At 41.5% G+C, this 27,603-nt stretch overlaps 1 protein-coding gene across 4 annotated transcripts in view; it reads left to right on the top strand.

Annotated features, from left to right (window-relative positions):
* prex2 (phosphatidylinositol-3,4,5-trisphosphate-dependent Rac exchange factor 2) overlaps nt 1-27,603 on the top strand; it is a 407,250-nt gene that overhangs the window by 30,735 nt on the left and 348,912 nt on the right. Inside the window, exon 2 of one of the 4 annotated variants that reach the window (XM_072254170.1) lies at nt 11,946-12,215. The exons of the other annotated variants lie outside the window; for them this stretch is intronic. Within the exon in view, the coding sequence (XP_072110271.1) occupies nt 12,162-12,215 (54 nt within the window). The 5' untranslated portion in view covers nt 11,946-12,161. The remainder of the gene's footprint in view (nt 1-11,945; nt 12,216-27,603) is intronic. 4 annotated transcript variants of the gene reach the window in all.

The raw sequence follows: 27,603 nt of genomic DNA, 5'->3' as shown, positions 1-27,603 counted from the left end.
ATTGGGGAATTAAATGACAAATATACTTTTTAATAATAATTACGAGAACTACTTATGAGACGATCTGAATGAATATTCCACAGCTGTCATGGACTATATAAAGGCACTTGTAGGCAAGTGTGTGCCCACAAAATCATTCACAGTCTTCCCCCACCCGGAAGCCCAGGATGAACCGAGAGATCTGCAATCTGCTGAGGGCCTGGTCAGAGACATTCAGGTCTGGCAACAAATGAAAGTACAGGAGGTCCCGGTATGACCTCTGGAAAGCCATCACACATGTGAGGTGACAATTTCAGACCAAACTTGGATCACAGAAGGATACTTGACAGCTGTGTCAGGGCTTGCACGCTATCCCCTCCCGCAAAGTAAAACCAAGCAACATATGTGACAACAGGTTTCACTCTCAGATGAGCTCAATGTCACTTTTGCTCGCTTCGACTGACAGTCCATGGAGGCAACTTCATCAACTCCCATAGTCCTCGACAACCTGGTGATTTTAATCTCTGAGGCCGACGAGGGTGATCTCACAGAAAACATTTGGCCCAGATGGTGTAGCTGGCTGAATACTGAAGACCTGTACTAATCAACTGGCTGGTGTGCTACTGATATGGAACAGTACAGCGAAACACAGGAGCAAGCCATTTGTCCCACAATGTTCTGCTGAACCAGTTAAAAAGCAAATCAAAAACACCCAAACACTAATCCCTCCTACCTTCACAATGTCCATATCCTTCCATCTTCCTTACATCTAATTGCCTATCCAAACATCTGTTAAAAGCCTCTAGGCATTTGCCTCACCAAACCAGGCAGCATGTTCCAGGCATCCCTGACTCTCTCTGTGTAAAAAAAAAAAAAAAACAACTTTCTCATCACTTCCCCTAGAAGCTACCCCCTCACACCTTCCATGCATGGGCTCTGGTATTAAACTTCAACCCTGGGAAACAGATACTCCCTATCTACCCTATCTATGCCTCTCATAATCTTTAAACCTCTATTGGATCTCCCCTCAGCCTCCAGTGCTCCAGAGAAAGAAACCCAAGGTTATCCAGCCTCCTGTGATAGCACGTGCCCTCTAAATCAGGCAGCATCCTGGTAAACCTCTTCTGCACCCATCTCCAAAGCCTCAACATCCTTCCTATATCTTTCACCTCTCACTTTGGTAGTCTGACTTACCCACCTGCTTCAGGGCCGTGCGCTCAGACCCTGCTTTACTCACTTGACCCTTATGACTGTGAGGCTAAGCACAGCTCCAATGCCATATGTAAGTTTGCTGACAACACCACTGTTGTTGCCAAAGGTGGTGACGAATCATCATGTAGGAGGGAGACTGAAAATCTGGTACAGTGGTGCCACAGTAACAACCTCTCACTCAATATCAGCAAAACCAAAGAGCTGATTATTGACTTCAGGAGGAAATTGTAGGTCCATGCACCAGTCCTCATCAGGGGATCAGAGGTGGAGAGGGTCAGTAGATTTAAATTCCTTGGCGTTACTATTTCAGCGGATCTGTCCTGGGTACAGCAAATAAGTGTCATTATGAAGATGGCACAGCACTGCCTCTACTTTTTTAGAAAGTTTGTGATGATTCATCATTGGCGTGTGGCTAAGTGGTTAAGGCGTCCGTCTAGTGATTTGAAGGTTGCTAGTTCGAGCCTTGACTGAGGCAGCATGTGTGTCCTTGAGCAAGGCACTTAACCACACATTGCTCTGCGACGACACCGGTGCCAAGCTGTATGGGTCCTAATGCCCTTCCCTTGGACAACATTGGTAGTGTGGAGAGGGAGACTTGCAGCATGGGCAACTGCTGGTCTTCCATACAACCTTGCCCAGGCCTGTGCCCTGGAAACCTTCCAAGGCGCAAATCCATGGTCTCATGAGACTAACTGATGCCTATAAAGATAAGATGATTCATCATGCCATCTTTGACTTAGTAAAACTTCTATGGGTGCATGGTGGATTGTCCGCATCACAGCCTGGTATGGAAACACCAATGTCCTTGAATGGAAAAGCCGACAGAAGGTAGTGGATATGTCCAGTCCAACACGGGTAAGCGCTCTCCACCATTTAGCACATCTACATGGAGTGCTGTCACAGGAAAGCTACATCCAGTGAGGACCTCCATCATCCAGGCCATGCTCTCTTCATGCTCTGCCCTCAGGAATGAGGTACTGTACAGGAGTATTAGGTCCCACGCCACAAGGTTCAGGAACAGTTAATACCGTTCAATCATCAGGGTGGATAATTTCACTGACACCAACACTGTGAGCTGATTCCACAACCCATTGGGTCACCCTGCAACTCATGTTATCAATATTTATTACCTATTTTTTTATAAGTAAGTAATAAATATTGTTTAATATTACTTTTTTTCTTTTTGTATTTGCACGATTTGTTGTCCTTCGCACATTAGCTTTTTGTTTGCGTGCAGTGTCTCATTGACTCTATTGCGTTTCTTTGTATTTACTGTGAACGTCTGCAAAAATGAATCTCAAGGTAGTACACGGTGACATATATGTGCTTTGATAACACTGATTGTTGTAAAAATCCATGTGGCTCACTCATGTGCTTGAGAGTAGAAAAATTGCCATTCTTACCCAGTCTGGGGTATATGTGACTTTAGACCCATTCCATGTGCTTGATACTTAAACTCCTTCTGTCTCATCCAGCAAGTTACTCAGTGGTGCCAGTACTGAAGAAGAATAAAACTGGCGGACTAGTTGGCACCAACCTAGGACAGGGAAAGTCACACCCAGCCCAATTAACCTACAATATGTTTCTCACAATCCTCCAGAGACTGGTGTCTGAATTGAATGAGAAAACCCTCAGACAAGCCAAGCAACAGCCTCAAATATCTGTTCTTGCAGAATTGTGCCTTTTGTTTCAGTAGTACCCAGGCTCACTCTCATAACTGTTCCTTCAGTACATTGAAGACTGGATTAGTGCTGCTTCCTGCGCTTAAGCAGAACTTGAAAATTTCATTACTCTGACTTCCATTTTCTGCCCTGCTTGCAACTTCACATTGTTCATCTCTCTCTACCTTTCCCTTTCTGGATCTCTTCACCTCCCTTTCTAGAGTTAGGCTGCCTACAAGCATCCAATGACAGGTCCATAGATTCTCGTCGTCATCTTGAATATACTTCTTCCCAGACCTGGTTGACTCTCTTCTATTCTCTCTGTTCATTTATCTTCATTACACTTGCCTCTATGATGAGGTGTTCCGCACAAGTGTTTTCCTTCTTCCCTCACCATGTCTTCTCATAGACTTTGATCAGTATTAGTTTACCTGTCAGGTATAATGTTAAATAGACTGGTTGAAACCTATTTTTTTGTTGTTGAATCAGAGAATCACCAGCTCCTTCCTAGGAGTCCAGCACATAATCTAAACTGACAGTTCGTAGCGGCTTTGATAAAAGATTGTATTGTTAAATGTGTTCTTTATCAGATGAGATTTTGATCTAAAATCCTATCTGCCTTTGTAAACAAAAGGGACCCCATGGCTCTTTTATAATATGGTCATTATTAGATGTGGTTGCACACATGCTTCATAAAGTCTGATAATTCTGCTATCTTACACGGAATAGAATTGAGATTAACTGGACATTTGTTGCCCATGGCTGTCTTCCATGGATATTGTTTTTAATCTGCTGGCATTTGCCCAAGGTCTGTTAATCTCTGATAATGCTTGTCAAAGCCTCAGCCATCTGTAAGAACTGCAATAGATGTCATGTAGCCTTCGTGATTTATTTCCTTTAAGCCTTGTTACTTTGTCTAGGATTTCCATTTCATTTATATTGAAACCATCAATTTTCTCTAGGCAATCTCTGTTTGAATCCAGCATGCTATTTGTAGCTTGTCTTTTGAAAACTAAATCTCTCCTTTCATAATTATTCTTGTGCTCACTTTAATATAACTGCCATACCCCTGTTTACAAAAGGGATGTTCCTGGAAAATTATTCATTCAGTGAAATTATGTAGATTGAACATATGGGGTGAAATGCCTTATAAGAACTCTGTTAAAGTTTATCCCAGTGGGTGGAGACTAGGCCACTATTTGTTAGAACACAGTTTCATAAATTAAAGACGGGCATTTCAAAAAAGATCAATGATGAATATTCATAATTTGAGTGTTTGTAAATGGAGGAATTATGCAATTCAAATAGTTCAAAGTAAATTTATTATCAAAGTACATATATGTCACTATACTCAACCCTGAGATTCATTTGCTTGCAGGCATATTCAATAAAAACAATAACCATAATAGAATCAATGAAAGACCGCATCAACAGGATGGATAACCAGTGTGCAAAACACAAAAAGTAAAAAAAAAATACTAATACTGATAATAACATTAGTATTAGTATCCTGACAATCTGAGCAGACTAGATGTTGACAACAAAGTTTCAAATGCCTGGCTCACAGTTGGAGACCTCTTCCCAGAAATTGAGGGGTTTAACCAATGCAGGTGGTTAACACAAAAAATGATCAAAAATGCACAATAAAAGACCAAAAAGAAATCAAGATGATAGATGCAGAAAATGCCAAGAGAAAGCAAAAACAATTCAACACACTACAGGATCCTGCAGTAGTTGAACTCAATCTGACTACTTACATAGACACAATCAAGTGGCAACATCATTCGCCAAAATCTTGCTTAAAATACAAACTCGGGCCGGCTGGTGGTGCAATGACATCGGCACCAGACCCAGGAGCGGGGGTTCCCAGGTTCGAAACTAGTCGAGTCCACTACCGAGTACACTTTCCATCCGTGCTGGGTTGAGTGTCGAGATTGCAACTCGACCTCGTAAAATAAAGGGGGAAAAAAAACTGCAAAAATGTCTGTGTGGGGAGTGGCCTGCCACACAGTCTCTCTCTCATTCCGTGCCCTGTAAAAAGCCACGAAAAAGACATCATCACGGATGGACGCACGCGTGCACACGCAGATGCACACGCACAGACGCCCACGCATGCACACGCAGATGCACACGCACAGACTTGCACGCACGCAGAAGCCAAAAAAAATTAAAATATAAACTCATAAAAGACATCATACCTTTCTATAAATATAAGCCTAATCCAGTTTTAGAGTCAGAGTCCTACAAATTATATTATGATCGATCCATAATAACAGATAGGACAATCCATAATAACTTTCCAAATGTAATATTACAGGATAAACAAGCAAGAACAACTTACTTAATAGATATAGCCATTCCAAACACTCATAATATATAGAAATCAATAACTGAAAAACACCAGAAATATGCTGAATAAAAAGAGGAAATTGAAAGACTATGGAACATGAACAGGGTATACATTGTCCCAATAGTAATATCTACAACTGGTATCATCCCAAAGTCACTACACAATAGCATTAACCAATTAGGCCTACACAGTAATATCTATGTAAATCTTCAGAAAGCCACAATACTAAGCACCACTTGGATAGTCCAAAAGTTCCTAGGAATTGAGAAATAAATGTGCTTGGTAATGACCATACTCAGGTTTTACCAGCTTGAGTTGAGAAAAAAAAACAATAACAGTAAATGAGCAATAAATATCGAGAGCATGAGATAAGAGTTCTTGAAAGTGAGTCTGTAGGTTGTGGGAACAAACGAGCTGATTATTTTATTCTGTTGATCTCTGTTCCCTTGTTTGGTTCAAATTGTCAGAGAATAGAGAGAGATCAAAATGATCTGCCCAAGTAAAGTTACTTGGGGTATGTACACGAATAGATAAACAGATTTGCACCAACTCTTCATCTGCTCCTCTGTGGTGTTTGAACCAAACTGGAAGTTGAACTAAATATGTTCTTAGGTCTGCTATTCAAGTTACCATTCAAGGTTGATATAATAAATTCAAGTATTTAGAAATTATTCTTAGTTTAAATAAAACTAAAGATACTTATCTCTTCCTTCATTCTGGTGGCTCTCTCACCTTTTTTCTTCCCCTTCTCTGCCTGCATGAGTTGCTCATCACCTTCCCCAACCTCTTTCCTTTGTTTCATGGTCTGTAGTTCTCTCCTACCAGATTCCTTCTTCTTTAGCCCTTTACCTCTTCATCTGTCACCATCCATCCGTGCTTTCTCGGTTCGCACTGTGACTGTCTGCCTTATCCACACCCCTCATGATTTTATGAACCTCTTTGAGGATACATCTCATTTTCCTATGCTCCAAGGAATAAAGATCCAGTGTGTCAAACCTCTCCCTATAACCCAGACCCTCTAATCCAGGCATCATCTTTGCAAATCTCTGCTGCAGCTTCTCCAGCTTTTCATTGTCTTTCCTATAACGTGGTAACCAGAACTGTACACAATACTCAAAATCAAAGGTCAAACAAATTTATTATCAAAGTACATGTATGTCACCAAATACATCTGTGAGATTCATTTTCTTGAGGGCCTTCACAGTAAGTACAAAGAAACACAATAGAATCAGTGAAGATTGTACACAACAAGATGGACATATAACCAATGTGCAAAATACAACAACCTGCAAATACAAAAAGAAGAAAAAAAATTGTAGTAAGTTCTTTGGGCCTGTAGGGGGTGCCAGAAAGCATTGGGCTGCAAAGTTCTTAGAGCACTCTTTTGATCCTGTGCATTGGAGCCTCCATATCAGGCTGTGATGCAACTAGTCAGAATCTCTCGAGATACCGCTTTAGAAATTTGCTGGAGTCTTTAGTGATATATCGTGTTAGGGAACTGGAGCTGCAGCTCGATGACCTTCGTCTGGTCAGGGAGAGTGAGGAGTTGATAGAGAGGAGTTACAGGCAGGTGGTCACACCGGGGCCATGGGAGGCAAACAAGTGGGTCACGGTTAGGAGGGGGAACAGAAAGAGTCAGGTACTAGAGAGTACCCCAGTAGCTGTGCCCCTTGACAATAAGTACTCCTGTTTGAGTACTGTTGGGGGGGGGGACAGCTTACCTGAGGGAAGGAACAGTGGCCATGCCTCTGGCACAGAGTCCGGCCCTGTAGCTGAGAGAGATAGGGAAAGGAAGAGGAGGGTAGTAGTAATAGGGGACTTGATAGTTAGGGGGTCAGATAGGCGATTCTGTGGACGCAGTCAGGAGACCCGGATGGTAGTTTGCCTCCCTGGTGCCAGGGTGCGGGATGTTTCTGATTGCATCCAAGATATCCTGAAGTGGGAGGGTGAGGAGCCAGAGGTCGTGGTACATATAGGTACCAATGACATAGGTAGGAAAAGGGAAGAGGTCCTGAAAGGGGAATAAAGGGAGTTAGGAAGGGAGTTGAGAAGAAGGACCGCAAAGGTAGTAATCTCGGTATTACTGCCTGTGCCACGCGACAGTGAGAGTATGAATGGAATGAGGTAGAGGATAAATGCGTGGCTGAGGGATTGGAGCAGGGGGCAGGTATTCAAGTTTCTGGATCATTGGGACCTCTTCTGGTGCAGGTGTGACCTGTACAAAAAAGACGGGTTGCACTTGAATCCTAGGGGGACCAATATCCTGGTGGGGAGATTTGCGAAGGCTACCGGGGAGACTTTAAACTAGAATGGTTGTGGGGTGGGAATCAAATTGAAGAGACTAGGATAGAGTAGGTTAGTTCACAAATAGAGAAAGCTAGTAGACAGTGTGTGAGGGAGGATAGGCGGGGAACAGAGAACAGAAGCACTCAGACCGAAGGTGTAGGGGAGAAGGAAGAAAAAGATAACAAAGTTGTTTGCACCATTTGGGATAAACAGAGAGTACGAGGTAGAAAGTTTCTTAAGTGCATCTATTTTAATGCTAGGAGCATTGTAAGAAAGGTGGATGAGCTTAGAGCATGGATTGACACCTGGAAATATGATGTTGTAGATATTAGTGAAACATGGTTGCAGAAGGGGATTGGCAACTAAATATTCCCGGATTTCGTTGCTTCAGGTGTGATAGAATCAGAGGGGCAAGATGGGGAGGAGTTGCATTGCTTGTCAGAGAAAATAACACAGCAGTGCTTTGGCAGAGTAGATTAGAGGACTCATCTAGGGAGGCTATTTGGGTGGAATTGAGGAATGGGAAAGGTGTAGTAACGCTTATAGGGGTGTATTATAGACCACCTAATGGGAAGCGAGAATTGGAGGAGCAAATTTGTAAGGAGATAGCAGATATTTGTAGTAAGCACAAGGTTGTGATTGTGGGAGATTTTAATTTTCCACACATAGACTGGGAAACCCATTCTGTAAAAGGGCTGGATGGTTTGGAGTTTGTAAAATGTGTGCAAGATAGTTTTTTGCAGCAATATATAGAGGTACTAACTAGAGAAGGGGCAGTGTTGGATCTCCTGTTAGGGAATGAGATAGGTCAATGGACGGAGGTATGTGTTGGGGAGCACTTTGGGTCCAGTGATCACAATGTCATTAGTTTCAATTTAATTATGGAGAAGGATAGGATTGGACCCAGGGTTGAGATTTTTGATTGGAGAAAGGCTAACTTTGAGGAGATGCGAAAAGATTTAGAAGGAGTGGACTGGGACAATTTGTCTTATGGGAAGGATGTAATAGAGAAATGGAGGTCATTTCAAGGTGAAATTTTGAGGGTACAGAATCTTTATGTTTGTGTTAGGTTGAAAGGAAAGGTTAAAAGTTTGAGAGAACCATGGTTTTCAAAGGATATTGGAAACTTGGTTCGGAAAAAGAGAGAGATCTACAATAAATATAGGCAGCTTGGAGTAAATGAGGTGTTCGAGGAATATAAAGAATGTAAAAAGAAGCTTAAGAAAGAAATTAGAAAAGCTACAAGAAGATATGAGGTTGCTTTTGTAAGTAAGGTGAAAATAAATCCAAAGGGTTTCTACAGTTATATTAATAGCAAAAGGATAGTGAAGGATAAAATTGGTCTTTTAGAGAATCAGAGTGGACGGCTATGTGTGGAGCCAAAAGAGATGGGGGAGATTTTGAACGATTTCTTCTCTTCGGTATTCACTAAGGAGAAGGATATTGAATTGTGTAAGGTAAGGAAAACAAGTAGGGTAGTTATGGAAACTATGATGATTTAAGAAGAGGAAGTACTGGCGCTTTTAAGGAATATAAAAGTGGATAAGTCTCCGGTCCTGACTGGATATTCCCTAGGACCTTGAGGGAGGTTAATGTGGAAATAACAGGGGCTCTGACAGAAATATTTCAAATGTCATTAGAAACGGGGGTGGTGCCGGAGGATTGGTGTATTGTTCATGTTGTTCCATTGTTTGAAAAAGGGTTCTAAGAGTAAACCTAGCAATTATCAGCCTGTGAGTTTGACATCAGTAGTGGGTAAATTGATGGAAAGTATTCTTAGGAATGGTATATATAATTATCTGGATAGACAGGGTCTGATTAGGAACAGTCAACATGGATTTGTGCGTGGAAAGTCATGTTTGACAAATCTTACTGAATTTTTTGAAGAGGTTACTAGGAAAATTGATGAGGGTAAAGTGGTGGATGTTGTCTATATGGACTTCAGTGAGGCCTTTGACAAGGTTGCACACGGAAGGTTAGTTAGGAAGGTTCAATCATTAAGCATTAATATCGAAGTAGTAAAATGGATCCAACAGTGGCTGGACGGGAGATGCCAGAGAGTAGTGACGGATAACTGTTTGTTAGATTGGAGGCTGGTGACTAGTTGTGTGTCTCAGGGATCTGTACTGGGTCCAATGCTGTTTGTCATATATATTAATGATCTGGATGATGGGGTGGTAAATTGGATTCGTAAATATGCAGATGATACTACGATAGGTTGTGTTGTGGATAATGAAGTAGGTTTTCAAAGCTTGCAGAGAGACTTAGACAAGTTAGAAGAGTGGCCTGAAAGATGGCAGATGGAGTTTAATGCTGAAAAATGTGTGGTGCTACATTTTGGTAGGACTAATCAAAATAGGACATACATGGTAAATGGTAGGGCATTGAAGAATGCAGTAGAACAGAGGGATCTAGGAATAATGGTGCATAGTTCCCTGAAGGTGGTATCTCATGTGGACAGGGTGGTGAAGAAGGCTTTTGGTATGCTGGTCTTTATAAATCAGAGCATTGAGTATAGGAGTTGGGATGTATTGTTAAAATTGTACAAGGCATTGGTAAGGCCAAATTTGGAGTATTGTGTACAGTTCTGGTCACCGAATTATAGGAAAGATGTCAACAAAATAGGGAGAGTACAGAGAAGATTTACTAGAATGTTACCTGGGTTTCAGCACCTAAGTTGCAGAGAAAGGTTGAATAAGTTGGGTCTTTATTCTTTGGAGCGTAGAAGGTTGAGGGGGGATTTGATAGAGGTATTTAAAATTATGAGGGGGATAGATAGAGTTGACGTGGAAAGAGTTTTTCCATTGAGAGTGGGGGAGATTCAAACAAGAGGACATGAGTTAAGATTTAAAGGGTAAAAGTTTAGGGGTAACATGAGGGGGAGCTTCTTTACTCAGAGAGCAGTGTGGAACGAGCTTCCAGCAGAAGTGGTTGAGGCAGGTTCGATGTTGTCATTTAAAGTTAAATTGGATAGCTATATGGACAGGAAAGGAATGGAGGGTTATGGGCTGAGTGCAGGTCGGTGGGACTAGTGAGAGTAAGGGTTCGTCACAGACTAGAAGGGCTGAGATGGCCTGTTTCCGTGCTGTAATTGTTATATGGTTATATATCAAATCTTCTCAGACTCCTGATGAAGTATAGCTGAATATTAAGTATACCTGCTGTCATGCCTTCTTTATGATTGCACCATTATGTTGGGCTCAATACTGATCGTTCAGAATGTTGCCATCCAGGAACTTGAAGCAGCTCACTCTTTCAAGTGCTGATATCGACATTAGTCAATATCCAAGTATATCAAACTGCAAAGTAAATTTTCGTGAAATATTGATTGAATTGAATTGACTTTATTTCTTACATCCTTCCGTACATAAGGAGTAAAAATCTTTACGTTATGTCTCTGTCTAAATGTGCAATCATAGTAATTTATAATAAATAGAACAGTCATTGTTACATAGAAGTACACTCAAATCTGGATGAGTTACTCAGTCTGATGGTCTGGTGGAAGAAGCTGTCCCCAGAGCCTGTTGGTCCTGGCTTTTATGCTGCGATACTGTTTCCTGGATGGTAGCAGCTGGAATAGGTTGTGGTTAAGGTGACTCGAGTCCCTAGTGATCCTTTGGGCCCTTTTTACACACCTGTCCTTGTAAATGTCCTGAATAGTGGGAAGTTCACATCTACAGATGTGCTGGGCTGTCCGTACCACTCTCTGCAGAGTCCTGTGATTGAGGGAGGTAAAATTCCCATACCAGGCAGTGATGCAGCCAGTCAGCATGCTCTCAATTGTGCCCCTGTAGTAAGTTGTTAGGATTTGGGGGCTCATACCAAACCTCCTCAATCGTCTAAAGTGAAAGAGGCGCTGTTGTGCCTTTTTCACCACACAGCTGGTGTGTACAGACCACGTGAGGTCCTTGGTGATGTGGATGCCGAGGAACTTAAAGCTGTTCACCCTCTCAACCCCAGTTCCATTGATGTCAATAGGGGTTAGCCCGTCTCCGTTCCTCCTGTAGTCCACAACCAGCTCCTGTGTTTCTGCAACATTGAACTCCTTTGTTTTTGTATATTGTTAAATTGTAACTATAAAGTAGCAGGAAGCAATCAAAAAGTAAATATCAAAACACTTAAAAAGGCTATTCTGGAGCTCAGCATCTTAAATGAATAATGTCACAGAGGACTGATGCAGAAGAACTGAAAATGAGAGGATCTAGCCAGTCCCCGTTCTTTCCTTATCTACAGTGTTTACTGAAAGATGACTTTCACTTAAGGTGAGACAAACTTAGATGACACAATCAGGCTGAGCACTGTGACAGGGTAAGTTGGCTGAATGTGTAACTGAAAACCAAGTCTGAGTAAACTGGGTCCAATTTTGCATTGATCTGAGGAAGAAATTAATCACCATAGCTAGGAATTAATGTATAGTTGTACTTAATTTATCCCATAATGTTTCCTTTTACCACCAGATAAAGAAACGTCACTTGCCTGAAAATTGGACTAAGTGGATGCTGCACAGAGCCCAAACATGAAATCGAAAAGTCAGAAGTAAATTCTGAAACCAAGACATCCTTGCCATGAGAAAGTATTTGTGACTTCTGACCTTTGGGAAGCTTTACCTCCCTATTTTGCAAATGGCAGCTTCATTTGTCAGATGACACCAGAAAATTTAAAGCAATTTCTTCATGGCATTCCTGGATGTGACATTTGGAGAAACTCATGGAAAAAAGTTGAGAAGGGTGAGGATATAACAGTGCATGTTCTCCCTGACTATAGCAGCACTGATCGTGCCTAATAGTCATGTGTGGTGCTGGGGCTGGTAGTTTTGCTCTGGCATTGTGTTGACAGCTTGATGGATATGAGAGGTGCATTTAATAATTCACAGAAGCTTTGATCTTCACGTGACTACTATCACTGTTTCTTTTTAAAATTAAAAAGTACAGGGTTAATTTTTTCTTTAAACAATGTTCTGGAGTTACTTTAACTTGCTCATAGTTCATGACTTTTGGCCAGATGTAACACTTACTATAAATTTGTTTATTAAAGTCATAGCTCGTGAAGTTTTCAAATTTCAAAGATTCTGAGATTCACAGATTCAAGGCCCTGGCTTCCTGACCTTCATGCTACACGGTTTGCTTGCAGCCTCATGGAACCCTCTTGGAGACGGCAAAGCGCCAGTTCGCTTAATCAGCCAAAAAACACACCGCCAGAATGTAGATAACAGGCTCCAACAGTAGAAGAATCACATCTGAAATAAAAAGAAGATGTAAAAGAAGTGAAAGGAATTGCTTCTTGGGGTTGTTGCCCTTGGTAGCATTGTTTCCTGGTGCCACCTTCCTCTGGAAGAATAACAATTTTGACACAGCTTCTGTTATGAAGTAATAAGGTGTCCATACATAGTGTACGTAATGACATTTATCACAGATATGAAACTGAAGTTAGGATAAATTCTGGAAAAGTGCCTGGTTCAGTTTTCCAGCGGATGGGATTTTAAGAGGAAGCCGGCTCATTGTTTAAGAATGGGTGCAAAATGCATTTTCAGGTGTTATTTTACACACAGAAATCATGGAAATGGTACAATTTATGGGCCTTTCTTAAAATAAGGTCATATTCAATATTGTCAATCGCTTATCTTGTACAATTTTCAGATATTTCTATAGAAGTGCTTAAAATATTTTTTGGATTTAGAATTATTGAATCATTCTACAAAATCAAACTGTTTTGCCCACCTACTTTAATGACTCTTTTATAGACAGAACATATTTATTACTTACTCTCTTGTTTAATCCCTATTTATTTTCAAGCAAACTTCTAAATCTCTGAAAATCCTTGTGGGCTCTGCTTCCTCACTGATCTGTATTTTTAAAAAATATACCTTTTAACCATACTCATTAGAGGTAATTAAAGGACAATTTGGAAAAAAATATTATTTTGTATATTTAGGTTATTTAAAGGAAAATGTAATGATAAGATCCAAAACATAAACTGTTTATTCCTCTTTGTAGATGCTGCTTGTCCGGCTGAGTTTCTCCAGCACTTTGTATGCATTCACTATTGCCAGCATCTGCAGAATCACTTGTTTTATGACCACAGAATTGCCCAGAAGTACTGGGATCAAAGGGTTAGTTAGTTCTAGGCAAAAGTTTGGAGAGGAAAATGGACTCTCCTATCTGCTGAGCTTTTGAAGTTCTTCTTCAAAATGTCAGAGGTGGGTCTGCAAATAGAGTAATGTAACGTAATGCATTTGATGCATTTTCCTCATTTAGTGTATATCACTAGGATGTTAGGAATATCAGTGAACTATTGGTGCAGCTGTAGATGAAAACATTTTAAATACAAAATTTGTCATTGCAATGTAGTTGCTAGATAGGATTTCCTTCGCTATCAGAAGAAAATCTGCTTCCTTTGCACACAGTTTTTAATTCTTAAAGGCTGCTGAATTTCAAGAGCATAACAAATTACCTTCAAGCTCACCTATATCCTGCCCCATGATAGAATTATTTCTCATGCATATATTCATGAGAAAATAGTCTATTTTACCCTTGGGCCTCTGAGACAAAGGTAATAAGACCATAAGATATTGGAGCAGAATTAGGACATTCAGCCCATTGTGTCAGCTTTGCCATTTCATCATTTTCCCCCTCAGCCTCAGTCTCCTCTCTGCAGCCCTTCATGACCTGACTAAACCTCTGCCTTAAATATATCCAATGACTTTGCCTCCACAGCCACCCGTGGCAACGAATTCCACATATTCAGTATTCTCCAGCTAAAGAAATGTCTCCTCATCTCCATTCTAAAAGGAAGCCCCTCTAATCTGAGGCTGTGTCCTTTGGTCTTGACTGCCCCACCATAGGAAACATCCTCTTCACATCCACCCTATCAACACCTTTCAACATTCACTAGGTTTCAATGAGATCACCCCTCATTCTTTTGAATTCCAGTAAGTAGAGGCTCAGAGCCATCAAACACCCCTCATGTGACAAACCTTTCAATCCTGGAATCATTTTCGTAAACCCCCTTTGAACCCCCTCCAGTTTCAGCACACCATTTCTTAGATAAGGGGCCCAAAACTTCTCACAATAGCCTGTGAGAAAAATCCTCAACATCCTTGCTTTTATGTTCAAGTCCTCTTGTTATGAATGCTAACATTGCATTTGCCTTCCTCACCACCAACTCAATATGCAAATTAATCTTTAGGGGTTCCTGCACGAGGACTCCCAAATCCCTTTGCGCCTCTGATTTTTGAATTTTCGCTCCAGACCTGAAAAGCACATTAAAGTAAATTAATTAAACACTTTAATTGAAATACTGTATATGAATATAATATAGGAAAAGACAATTAAGTAGATAACTCCATATGAAGAGTTAATATAGTGAGCTGAATGTTGTGAATCTTTATGAATTTTATTGAAATATAGTCTGCACTTTTGCACAAAAAGCAATTTATGTTTTGAAATTCCAATGCTAACATGAGTTAATTGACAAAATATTTGGCATCCTTTACTTCCAAAGTATGTTTTGCAAATCAATTTCCGACTTAAAATAGTGTTGTTTGATGTTTCACAGAGTTCACAGCACAGAAACAGGGCCTTTGGTCCAACTTGTCTACAGCGGCCAAGATACCATTTGTATTTATTTGGACCATATCCCTTGATATCTTTTCTATCTATGTACTTGTTCAAATCTCTTTTAAATATTTTAAATTTTGAAATTGTATATGTCTTCACCACTTCTTCTGGCAGCTCGTTCCATATGCCTATCACACTCGTTATGAGAAACTGGCTTTCAGGTCCTCACCCATTCACTTTACCTATGCCTTTTTGTGTTAGACTCCCCTACAACTGAGAAAAAGACTGACAATGTACCCTATCGATTTCACTGATAATTTTAGAAACCTCTAGAAGGTAACCCCTTAGTCTTCTTTGCTCCTGGCAAAGCAGTTCTTATAATTGAGGTCTTCCTGTCCAGCGTACATTTCTGTAAATCTTTTCTAGTGCCTCTCTAAATAAATCACATCTTTTTTATGGTGTGGTGACCTGAACCATGCGCAGTACTCCAAATGTGGCCTTTTCGATGATTTGCACAACTGTAATAGGACATTCCAGCATTCAATACAGAATGCTTCAACTGATGAAGGCTGAATTACCATATGCCTTCTTCAGCACCGTGTCCTGTGGTGTCACTATTTCAGAGACTATGTACTTGTACTTCTCTAAACAACCTTCTTCATTGCCCATTATATTATTTAGATGTCATCTGCAAACCTATATTCGCTTTCAAAACTTCCATATACAGTACAAGGAAGGACCCATGACTAGTTCCTGCAGTGCACCATTGGTTACAGGGCTCCTATCTGAAAAGAAACCCTTCTCAGCCAATATTGTGTCCAATTTACCATGTCACACTGAATCCCATGTAATCCAACATTCTTGAACAGCCTGCTATGCAAGACCTTGTGAAATGCCTTGCTGAAGTAACGTAGTAATCCAAGTCATAGACTATACTTTTGATAACCATTGACCATTCATGAAATAAAAACTCTGGATTGAAATCAATGATGCACTTTATTATGCAATCAAGTCCAAAATCAGAATTAATTTTGTATTATCATTGACATATGATGTGAAATTGTGGCAGTAGTACATTGTAAAAACACAAATAAATAATGCAGAAATAAGATATAATGTAGGGTTCATTGTTTATTGACCATTCAGAAGTCTATGGTGGAAAAGAAGAAGCTGTTCCTAAATCATCGAGTGTGGGTTCTCGTGCTCCTGTACCTCCTCTCTGATGGCAGGAATGAGAAGAGGGCATGTAACATTTGTTCAAGGTCTTAATATTGGATCACAAACAAGAGAAAATCTGCAGATGCTGGAAATCTGAGCAACGCACAGAAAATGCTGGAGGAACTCAGCAGGCCAGGCAGGATCAAGAAAAAGAGTACAGTTGATCTTTTGGACCAAAACCCTTCGGCAGGACTGGAGAAAAAAGCTGAGGAGTAGATTTAAAAGATTGGGGGAGGGGAGAGAGAAACACAAAGTGATAAGTAAACTTGGAGGGGGAAGGGTGAAGTAAAGAGCTGGGAAGTTGGTTGGTAAAAGAGACAGAAGGCCATGGAAGGAAGGTAAATAAAGGGGGGGGGAGCACCAGAAGGAGACAATGGGTGGGCAAGTGGAAAAGGTGAGAGAGGGAAAAGGGGATGGGAAATGGTGAAGGGGGGTGGGGGGCCTTACTGGAAGTTTGAGAAATCGATGTTCATCCCATCAGGTTACCCAAACAGAATATAAGGTGTTGTTCCTCCAACCTAAGTGTGGCCTTATCACAACAGTGGAGGAGGCCATGGATGGAGATATGGGAATGGGAAGTGGAATTAAAATGGGTTGCCACTGGGAGATCCCGCTTTTTCTAGCGGATGGAACTTAGGTGCTCGGCGAAACGGTCTCCCAAGCTACATCAGGTCTCACCGATATACAGGAGGTCACACCGGGAGCACCAAACACAGTATATGACTCCAGAGACTCACAGGCGAAGTGTTGCCTCACCTAGAAGGACTGTTTAGGGCCCCAAATGGTAGTGAGGGAGGAGGTGTAGTGGCAGGTGTAGCACATGTTCCACTTGCAAGGATCAGTACCAGGAGGGAGATCAGTGTGGAGGGACGAATGGACAAGAGGGAATGATCCCTGCAGAAAGCAGAGGGTGGAGGGTAGGGACAGATATGCTTGGTAGTGGGACCCCACTGGAGGTGGTAGGGTTTTCAGTGAGTTATAAGCTGGATGCAAGGCTGGTGGGGCGGGATGTGAGGACAAGAGGAACTCTATCCCTGGTAGGGTGGTGGGTGGAGAAGTAAGAGCAGACATGCGTGAAATGGAAGACCATAAGACCATAAGATATAGGAGCAGAAATAGGCCATTTAGCCCATCGAGTCAGCTCCACCATTCAGTCATGGGTTGATCCAATTCTTCCAGTCATCCCCACTACCCTGCTTTCACCCCATACCCTTTGATGCCCTGGGTAATCAAGAACCTATCTATCTCTGCCTTAAGTACACTCAATAACTTGGCCTCCACAGCTGCTTGTGACAACAAATTCCACAGGAAAAGATGCATTTGAGGGCAAGGTTGATGGTGAAGAAAGGAACAACTCCTTCATTCTGGAATGAAAGGTCTCATCCTGAGAGCAGATGAGGTGGAGATAGAGGAATTGAGAGAAGGGGATGGCATTTTTATAAGTAATGGGGTGGGAACTTGTTGGGATTTGGGGATAAGGGTGTGTTTGGGAAGAAGTGATCTATGATAATAGATTAAGCAGCATTGCTCTATTCTTGAACTTGGAAGAATAAGAGGTGACCTCACCAAAATTTTCAAAATGCTTATTGTCTAGAACAAAATTTTGTTTAGAAATTTTCAAGAAATAATCTTCAAATATGGAATCGGCCATGAGATGGGAAGAAAGTACTGTGTACTGTACTGTGTATGGTTTACTGTGTTCCGATCTGGTCACTTCATTATAGGATGCTATTGAGAGAGTGCAGAGGAGATTTGCAAGGATGTTGCCTGGACTGGAGAGCATGACTTATGAGAAGAGGTTGAGTGAACTTGGCCTTTTCTCCTTAGAGCAACGGAGGATGAGAGGTGACCTGATAGAAGTGTGTATGATGATGAGAGGCATTGTGTGGATAGCCAGAGGCTTTTTTCCTAGGGCTGAAATGGCTAATACGAGGGGGCATAGTTTTAAGGTGCTTGGAAGTAGGTACAAGGGGGATATCAGAGGTAAGTTTTTCACACAGAGAGTGGAATGCACAGCAAAGGTTGTGGAGGTGGATACAGTAGGGTCTTTTAAAAGTCTCTTAGGTACATGGAGCTTAGAAAAATAAGGGGCTATGTAGTAGGGAAATTCCAGGCAGCTTCTAGAGTAGGTTACATGGTTGGCACAATGTGGTGGGCCGAAGAGCCTGTAATGTGCTGTAGATTTCTATGTTCTATGTTCTGTGTTCTAAGTCTGTTCACCCAGAGGACTGGGAACATTTGGAGTAAACTATCCAAGAAGGTTATGGAGATTCAGTCAGTGAGCATATTTCAAGAAAAAGCAAGGCATTTGATAAGGTTCCCCATGCAAGGCTTATTGAGAAAGTAAGAAGGCATGGGATCCAAGGGGACATTGCTTTGTGGCTCCAGAACTGGCTTGCCCACAGAAGGCAAAGAGTGATTATAGACAGGTTATATTTTGCATGGAGGTCGATAACCAGTGGTGTGCCTCAGAGATCTGTTCTGGGACCCTTACTCTTCGTGATTTTTATAAATGACCTGGATGAGGAAGCGGAGAGATGGGTTAATAAGTTTGCTGATGACACAAAGGTTGGGGGTGTTGTGGATAGTGTGGAGGGCTGTCAGAGGTTACAGCAGGACATTGATAGGATGCAAAACTGGGCTGAGAAGTGGTAGATGGAGTTCAACCCAGGTAAGTGTGAAGTGGTTCATTTTGGTAGGTCAAATATGATGGCAGAATATAGTATTAATCGTAAGACTCTTGACAGTGTGGAGGATCAGAGGGACCAGAACTGAGCACAGTACTCCAAGTGGGAACTGACCAGGGTCCTATATAGCTGCAACACTACGGCTCCTAAATTCAATTCCATGATTGATAAAGGCCAATACACCATATGCCTTCTTAACACAGAGTCAACCTGTGCAGCTGCTTTGAGTGTCCAATGGACTTGGACCCCAAGATCCCTCTGATCCAAGAGTCTTAGCTATCTCAGCCTGGTTTGGCTCTACTGCACAGGATCACAAGAAGCTGCAGAGGGTTATAGAGTCATCCAGCTCCATCGTGGGCACTACTCTACCTACCATCGAGGACAACTTCAAAGGCAGTGCCTCAGTAAGATGGCATCCAACATTAAGGACCATTAACACCTGGGTCATGCTGTCTTATTATTACCATTAGGGAGGAGATACAGGAGCCTGAAGATTCCCTCTACCATCAGATTTACGAATACCTCCCTATTTTTTTGCACTACTTATTTAAGTTTTGTAACTTATAGTAATTTTTATGCTTTGCATTGTACTGCTGCCACAAAACAACAAATTTCATATCTTATAAGACAGTGATGATGAACCTGATTTTGATTCAGAAGAAGCCTAAGTTCTTATTTCCTATTTCTTGAGAGAGGAATCAAAGTGGATTTAATTCCATGGTTGTCAATAAACAACGATTGAACGGCTCATCATATGATGAATGTTTGATGGCTCTGGGACTGTATTCACTAGAATTCAGAAGAATGAGGGGTGATCTAATTGAAACCGATCGAATGGTGAAAGACGGTGATGAAGAGGATGTGGAGAGAATGTTTCTTATGGTGAGAGAGTCTAAGACCAGAGGGCACAACCTCAGAATAGATGGGGTGTCATTTTAGAATGGAGATGCAGAGGAATTTCTTTAGTCAGAGAGTGGATAATCTGTGGTATTCTTTGTCACGGGCTGCTGTGGAGGCCAAGTCCTTATGTATATTTAAGGCAGAGCTTGACGGATTTTTGATTGGTCAGGGCATGAAAGGATACTGGGGAAAGATTTGGGGTGAGTGGAAAATTGGATCAGCCATGATGTAATGGCAGAGCAGACTCGATGGGTTAAGTGGCCAAATTCTGCTCCTATAACTTATGGTCTTGTGGTCTAACTGTCTGCTGTCTTGGTGGTAGCCGAGTGGGTAAATTACAGTGTAGTTTCTGCTTGTCTCAAGACACAATGGACATTAACTTCACAATTTGAAGAGAAATGCAGGTAACAGAAATAACAAATGTTCAGGATCTTATTAGACATCACTTAATGCTTTGACTCAAATTTCCCTGCCCACAGGAATTTGTCTCCATTGTACTTTGACTTTATAATAGGTGTGAGTCTTGTTCTTAATTAGTGGACACACAAGAAATTTAACATCAGAGTGGACTGCTGCAAGGAAGGCTACGAGTTTGACTCAACATTTTTTCTCAATATTTCATTCTGCATTGTTGCATTTAATTTCTGGTAGATCTCTGACTGGAGTGGAGGTAACGTACAGAACTAATGGGAATCTTTTCCAAACCTGTAACTTCTCTAATCTTGCAAACACGAGGAAATCTGCAGATGCTGGAATTTCAAGCAACACACATAAAAGTTGCTGGTGAACGCAGCAGGCCAGGCAGCATCTCTAGGAAGAGATATAGTCAACGTTTCGGGCTGAGACCCTTTGTCAGGACTTCGTCTAGTCCTGACGAAGGGTCTCGGTTCGAAATGTCGACTGTACCTCTTCCTAGAGATGCTGCCTGGCCTGCTGCGTTCACCAGCAACTTTTTTGTGTGTTACTCCTCTAATCTTAGTGGTTGTGCTTCAGTATGCAGGAATGTCTCATGGATGCACATTCACGCACTGAAATCCAAACCATTGTTGGCCCATTCACTGAAGAAAATGAGAGAATCAGCCTTATTCCAAACATCTGCCAAACAAAGATCCACTACCAACTTGCTCCCACAGTCCAGCACTGCCCAGAGTAGCCCTGGCAGCATAGAACACTTCCCATATTTGAGAAGGCACCTCACAAAGGCAAGTGGTGGTTGTTTTTGTGTGCAGAGCCTTCGGCTGTCCAAAGAGAAGAGTGTTTGAAGATCAAGACCTCAAATGTAGACCAAAACTCATGGTTTCCTGGCCTACCCAGAGAGCTACCTTCAGGTCCATGTATCAGAGATGTGGAAGTCCAATATAAATAGTGAAAGATGTACATCAGCTCCAGCAACTTCCTACCAATAGCTCTATGTAACTATTTTCAGCAGTAAGGTAATGGCAGATCCAGAAATCACATCTCCACCACCTTACCAAGGGCAATCAATGCTGGTATTGCCAATGATACCCAGAAACTGAACATTGAATGACCAAAAGCACATCCTGCTCCACATATGGACAAATCTACAAGTCTACATTGCCTTTATTGGTCATGTCAGAATGCCCAGAACCAGAGTGAATGAAACCATCGTTAAACTCAAGAAACTGCCTCAGAATAAGAAGTAATCTCACCCATATGAACGTAGTCAAAGCAATATATTTTACCATTGAAGCATTAGAGCACTCACTCAATTCTCAAATTTATACACTCTCCAAGAAAAAAATGGATAGAACTCATTTACATTATATAGAACATAGAATAGTACAGCACATTACAGGCCCTTCGGCCCACAATGTTGTGCCGACCCTCAAACTCTGCCTCCCATATAACCCCCCACCTTAAATTCCTCCATTTACCTGCATATATAATTCCTCCATATATACACATAGGTACTGTATATTCCTCAGTGATCACTGTGGACGCATTGCAGAAATCTGAAGGTCCCTGACTTAAATCTGAAATATATAGTTCTTCAATGAACAAATAAGCAATAACAATATTATGTTTCATTTTGTTCTTGTATATAACATGAACATTTGGCACATGTCCATTGACCCAAGCCTTAGTTATCTTTGTTACTATTTTGGGTGCATAAGCATGATCTGGTTTTATACTTGTGGTGAGCAATGCTTCCAAAATATGTTGGATGATTGCAACTCTGGGTATATTAAAGCTTGTTTCAGTCCAAGCTCATTTCCTGGGATTTTTAGTTCATGTGGCTTGTTACAAGTTGGATGTACAATATTTCATTTTTCTACTATTTGAAAGAAGATGCTTGAAACATTCTTGGTTATAATGTAATCATTGACATGGGACACATGGTCATTGATTTAGTTCACTTTGATGAATTTCTTATTCTGGAGTTCTTTTGCAACAAAATATTCTTGAAACAACTGGGGACATTTGATTTAAGTAACCTGTGCTTGTAAAGATGGTGAAACAATTGATGTTTGCCATGATTACTGCATAAATCTGACAGCAATTTTTAGGATTTCTTAGCTTTGTTGTTTATGAAGCCTTTTCCATTGCAAATTCAATTGAATTTATCAAAGAGCTAACAAATTTACGGATGGGTAATAGTTAAAGTGGTGACATTGACTGCAATAAGGCCCTTGACGAGGCCCCACAGAGGAGACTGGTCCAAAAATTTAGAGCTCATGAGAATCAGAGAAATTTGGCAAATTGGATCCAAAATTGTCTTAGTGATAAAGGACAGGGGAGGAGGAGAGCATGGTTGCTTTGGTTGCTGGAAACCTGTGACAACCCCTGTGGTGTGCATCAGGGATTGGTGATGGAACTCTCATATATGTTAACAATTTGGATGTGATATAGGAGGTACGATTGGTAAGTTTGCAGATGAAACAAAAATTAATGGTATTGTAGATAAGGGATGTCCTTTGTTACACCGTAATACAGGAAACTACAGCATTACCAAATGGTTGTATTCTTAGAAAACTATTTATATCACTAGTTTCTGTAGTGCAAACCCAATTTTCTGCATTGAATCCCGTGATAATTAACATGGTCTGTTCCTATGGGTTCAAATGATTCAATTTAACATTAGAGAATGTATACAGTATACAACCTGAAATTCTTACTCTTCACAGACATCTGTGAAACTAGAAAGCCCACAGAATGAACGATAGGATCATCAGAACCCCAAAGGCCCCCTCTGCCCTGGGATATTTTTTCTCTTGTTAAGCCATATTTTTGGCACTGATAAAGTGACCCACTGCTGAGACCAACATTAGACCCAAAGGTAGACAAGGCTCAAGCAAAAGAATCAACAGATTTTGTCAATTTTTAGTCACTCAATACTTTGAGGCAATAGGATGCCAACATATCCATTGGGTTGGGTGTCACAATCAAGTCCATTCTTCGCCACCCTGCTCCCACCCGGGAACATGTGAACTGATGTCTCAGTGCAGGGGTGAGACATTTTCTGGAATGCTCAATGTTTGTGGATCAGGAAAAAGGTCTAGGAAGTGGGGGTATCAGGGAAGGGGAGGGTATTTGAAGATTGTGGTTCAAGGGAGAAAGGTGATATAGGAGGAGTTCAGAAGGAGTCAAGCATGCTGACTTAGTGGAAGTGGAGTAAAGGCCCATGAATTACTTTAATTACTTTTAAGAAGCTGGCCTCTGGCTCTCCACAATGCAGATTCATTTTCACCTTTCATTTCTGGCTGTCTGTTGGTGCTTTAAATGGAGGTTCAAGGTGTAGAGCGACTGTGAGGAAGGATAGGAGGTGACCTGATGGAGGTGTATAAGGTGATGAGAGGCATTGATCGTGTGGATAGCCAGATGCTCTTTCCCAGGGCTGAAATGGCTGGCATGAGAGGGGGCATGGTTTTAAGATGCTTAGAAGTAGATGTCAGGGGTAAGTTTTTCACACAGTGAGTGGTGGGTGCGTGGAATACACTTCCAGCTATGGTGGTGGAGGCGGACAGAATAGGGTCTTTTAAGAGACTCTTAGATAGGTACATGGAGCTTAGGAAAATAGAGGGCAATGTGGTCGGGTAATTCTAGGCAGTTTCTGGAGTAGGTTACATGGTCAGCAAGGTACTGTGGGCTGAAGGGCCCATAATTTGCTGTAGATTAATATGTTCTATGATAGGGCATACATGCTGTCAGTTGGATGGGTTGAAATGTGTTCATTTTAGTGCAAGGAGTATCAGGAACAAGAATGATAGATAGATATTTTATTGATATAAATATTAGAAGAGAAGTAGGAAGAAAAAATAAGTTACCTCAAACAGCAGTCTAATGGGGTGGGGGTGGGCGTGGGGAGTTCATCACTTCCTCAGCTTTAGGTTGACTCATTTTAGCGCCTAATGGCTGAAGGTAAGAATGACCTATCTTTGGAACAGTACAGCTGTCTTAGTCTATTTCAAAAAATGCTCCTTTGTTCAGCCATGGTGGCATGCAGAGGTGAGAAACATTGTAAAGAATTGCCAGGATTTTCTGGAGGGGCGACCTTTTTGAATAGAGGTAAGGAGGGATTTTTTTAGCCAGAGAGTAGTGAATCTGTGGAATACTCTGCCACAGACTGTAGTGGAGGCCAAATCCATGGGTATATTTAAGATGGAAGTTGATTGTTTCCTGATTGATCAGGGCATCAAAGGATATGGCGAGAAGGTAGGTTTAGGGGGTTGAGTGGGATCTGGGATCAGCCATAATGGAATGGTGGAGTAGACTCGATGGGCTGAATGGCCTAATTCTGCTCCTATGTCTTATGGTCTAAAAATGATTATTACTTAATAGAGAAATGTATCAGCATAGAATAGTCTAACGTGCTGGAACATGTTGAGGCAGTGTTGGAACTTGGATGAGGAAGTGGAAAGGTGGTTTGGTAAGTCTGCAGATGACACAAAAGTTGGTGATGTTCTAGATAGCGCTGAAGGTTCTTGTAGGTTACAACAGGACATTGACATGATGCAGGACTAGACTGAGAAGTGGCAGATGGAACAATCTTGAAAAGTATGAAGTGATAAACTTGGAAGATTGAACTTGAAGGCAGAGAACAAATTTAATGGCAGGACTTTTAGCATTGTGGAGTTACAGAGGGATCTTGGGGTCCAGTTCCTCAATTTTGCCATGCAAGTTGATAGGGAAGTTAAGAAGGCATATGGTGTGTTGATATTCATTAGTCAGGGGATTGAATTCAAGAGACATGAGGTAATGTTGCTCTATAAAACTCTAGTTAGACCACAAGAATGTGGAAGCTTTGGAGAGGGTGCAGAGAAGATTTACCAGGATGCTGCCTGGATTAGAGAGCATGGCTTGTGAGGATAGGTTGAGTGAGCTAGGGCTTTTCTCTCTGCAGTGAAGGAGAATGAGAGGGAACTTGACAGAGGTGTATGAGATGATAAGAGGCAGAGATAGTGTGGACAGCAGCATTTTTCTCCTAAGACAGCAATAGCTACTACCTGAGCACATAGATTTAAGTTGATTGGAGGAAAGTATAGGGGGTGCAATGCCAGAGGTAGGTTTTTACACAAAGTGGTAAGTGGATGGAACACGCTGTTGTGGGTCGTGGTAGAGGCATTAGGGATGTTTAAGAGATTCTTAGATAGGCGCAGTGATGAAAGAAAAATAGTAGATCATGAGGGAGGAAAAGGTTAGATTGATCTTGGAGGAGGTTAAATGAATAGCACAGCATCATAGGCTGAAGGGCATGTACTGTGCTGTACCTGTTTTATGTTCTATGTAGTGTGATTGAACATTGGTAATGGCCTATAGCATGAGGGGATAGCATGTTTCCAGCTATCGGTGGGATCTTAGTGTTGAGATGATTAAGATTGGAGATTATGGAGGTGATGAATGGCGAAGTGCAAATGAACTTTACTGTTTCTAATGAGGAATAAAACTCACTCAGAATGCCACAATGTGGTAAGTTGGGGACATGCTTTTATTTCTTCCTTCTCAGCCCTTAACCAGACTTGTCTTGTTTGTCATGGTACTTCACCTACAAGTCCACCCTGACACGCCAGCTTCTTCAGCTAGAATGGAAGGGAATTCTACTGCTTGACCTCCAAAATGGTTGTCATTAAGTAACTGGGGGACAGTTCAAGGGAAAAACAGGTAGGAGACTTTAGCTCACAGAAAGGCAAGACTGCAATTGTTGCTCCTTTATATTGTCTTCCAGTCAAGATGGTATTTGTGTACAAAGCTCCTTCGGTCGATATCTTCTGGACAAACCATGTGCAACCCTCTCACCTGCACTCGTATACAAATTTGGCTCGTTAGCTAACTCAGTGGTGAGAAGGTCACCTTCCATAAGCACACATGTCTAGGGTCGGTAAGATTTGGGTTCAACCAAACAGGAAAGTTGGAACGTTCTGGAGAGGAACATTGATTGTAGGGAATGCTATGAAAATACTGCCCAACGCAAAGTTATCATTTGCCAAAAAAAAGGCAGACTGTACACCGGCATAAAATTACAAATGAAATATATTTATCAATATTTCAACTTTAACAAACAGCTAACAGAAAAAAAAGAAAAATAAAAGGGCTCATTTCAGCTAAAACAGTCCAATGTGCATATAAACATTGGAGCTCATTTCTAAAGTAGATGGGTGTATCGCTTTACCCAAGCGCTGAACCCACATTCTAAATTCCCACAAAGACCACCTCGAATAAACTTACTAACTAAGGAGTATTAGCTCTTCCTCCTTTGAATCACTTGACTGCACAAAGCACTTCTTACAACAGGGTCTCCTGTGAGCGGCATTCTGCGGCATCTTCCCTTGTGCTTCACTCCACAGCTCCTGCCAAAAGACCCCAAACCAGACTACTGTCCTTCAGAAATCTGATCCTGCCTAGCTCTCTCAAATCTTCCATTGCATCCCACTCGGAAGAAAGTTACAACACATACCAAGACAAAGCTGACTGGCTGATACAATGTTCCTAAGTTGGACAAAATGACTCCTTATCTTTAGCCAAAGCCAAAACACTCTTACTAACAGGACACACTGCTTTTGCAGAAAACTGCTAAAATAAAAATACCTCACAGCATAGCAGTAGAAACCTTAACCAGGGCACTGCACACAGAAGTATTTATTCCACTTCTTTTACATCTTTTACATCTGTTTTTCATCTTGAATGTGTTTCTGGAACTGCCAGAGCCTGCATTTTCCAGTTTGGGGATCAATTGAGTGATCCCACGCTTTGCTGTCTCCGTGAAGATTCTCGGAATCAGTGAATGTGAACCTTGAGGCAAAGAAACTATGAGACTCCATTTCACTGATTGAAGCATCGAGGTGAATATGGAGGGTGAGCACTGAAGGCCTTCTGATCACTGGTGGGATCGCTCTGCTGCCTATCGCTGTACCCGATATATCTCTCTTTTGCCAGTGCAGGTGGATGTTACCGAAGTTTCTACGTATGGATTTTGGACTATGGACTTCATTTTTCAGCCTTACGGATTTTATATTCCGTGTTTTCACTGTTCTTTCTCAATGTTTTTGTGTGGAGGGTGAGATTTGATGGTTGATGTTCTTGTGGCATTTTGTGCGGGGAAGTGGTGTCTGCGTGTCGATTTTTCCAGTTGCATTTTTGTTAGATATTTGTGTGGTGGGAGGAGGATTTGGAGGCCAATGCTCTTGTTGCATTTCATGCGAGGGGAGAGGGGTTTGGAGGGATGACGATTGTGTCGTTTTTGCTGGCCATGACAGACAGAGTGCAGGTTCATAATTTGTAGACTTTGTTGACTTCGC

Source organism: Mobula birostris, chromosome 1 (genome assembly GCF_030028105.1).
Source record: "Mobula birostris isolate sMobBir1 chromosome 1, sMobBir1.hap1, whole genome shotgun sequence".
NCBI classification, from domain to species: domain Eukaryota; kingdom Metazoa; phylum Chordata; class Chondrichthyes; order Myliobatiformes; family Myliobatidae; genus Mobula; species Mobula birostris.
Note: the sequence above shows the minus strand (reverse complement) of the source record. Positions and strands in the feature narration are given on the sequence as shown.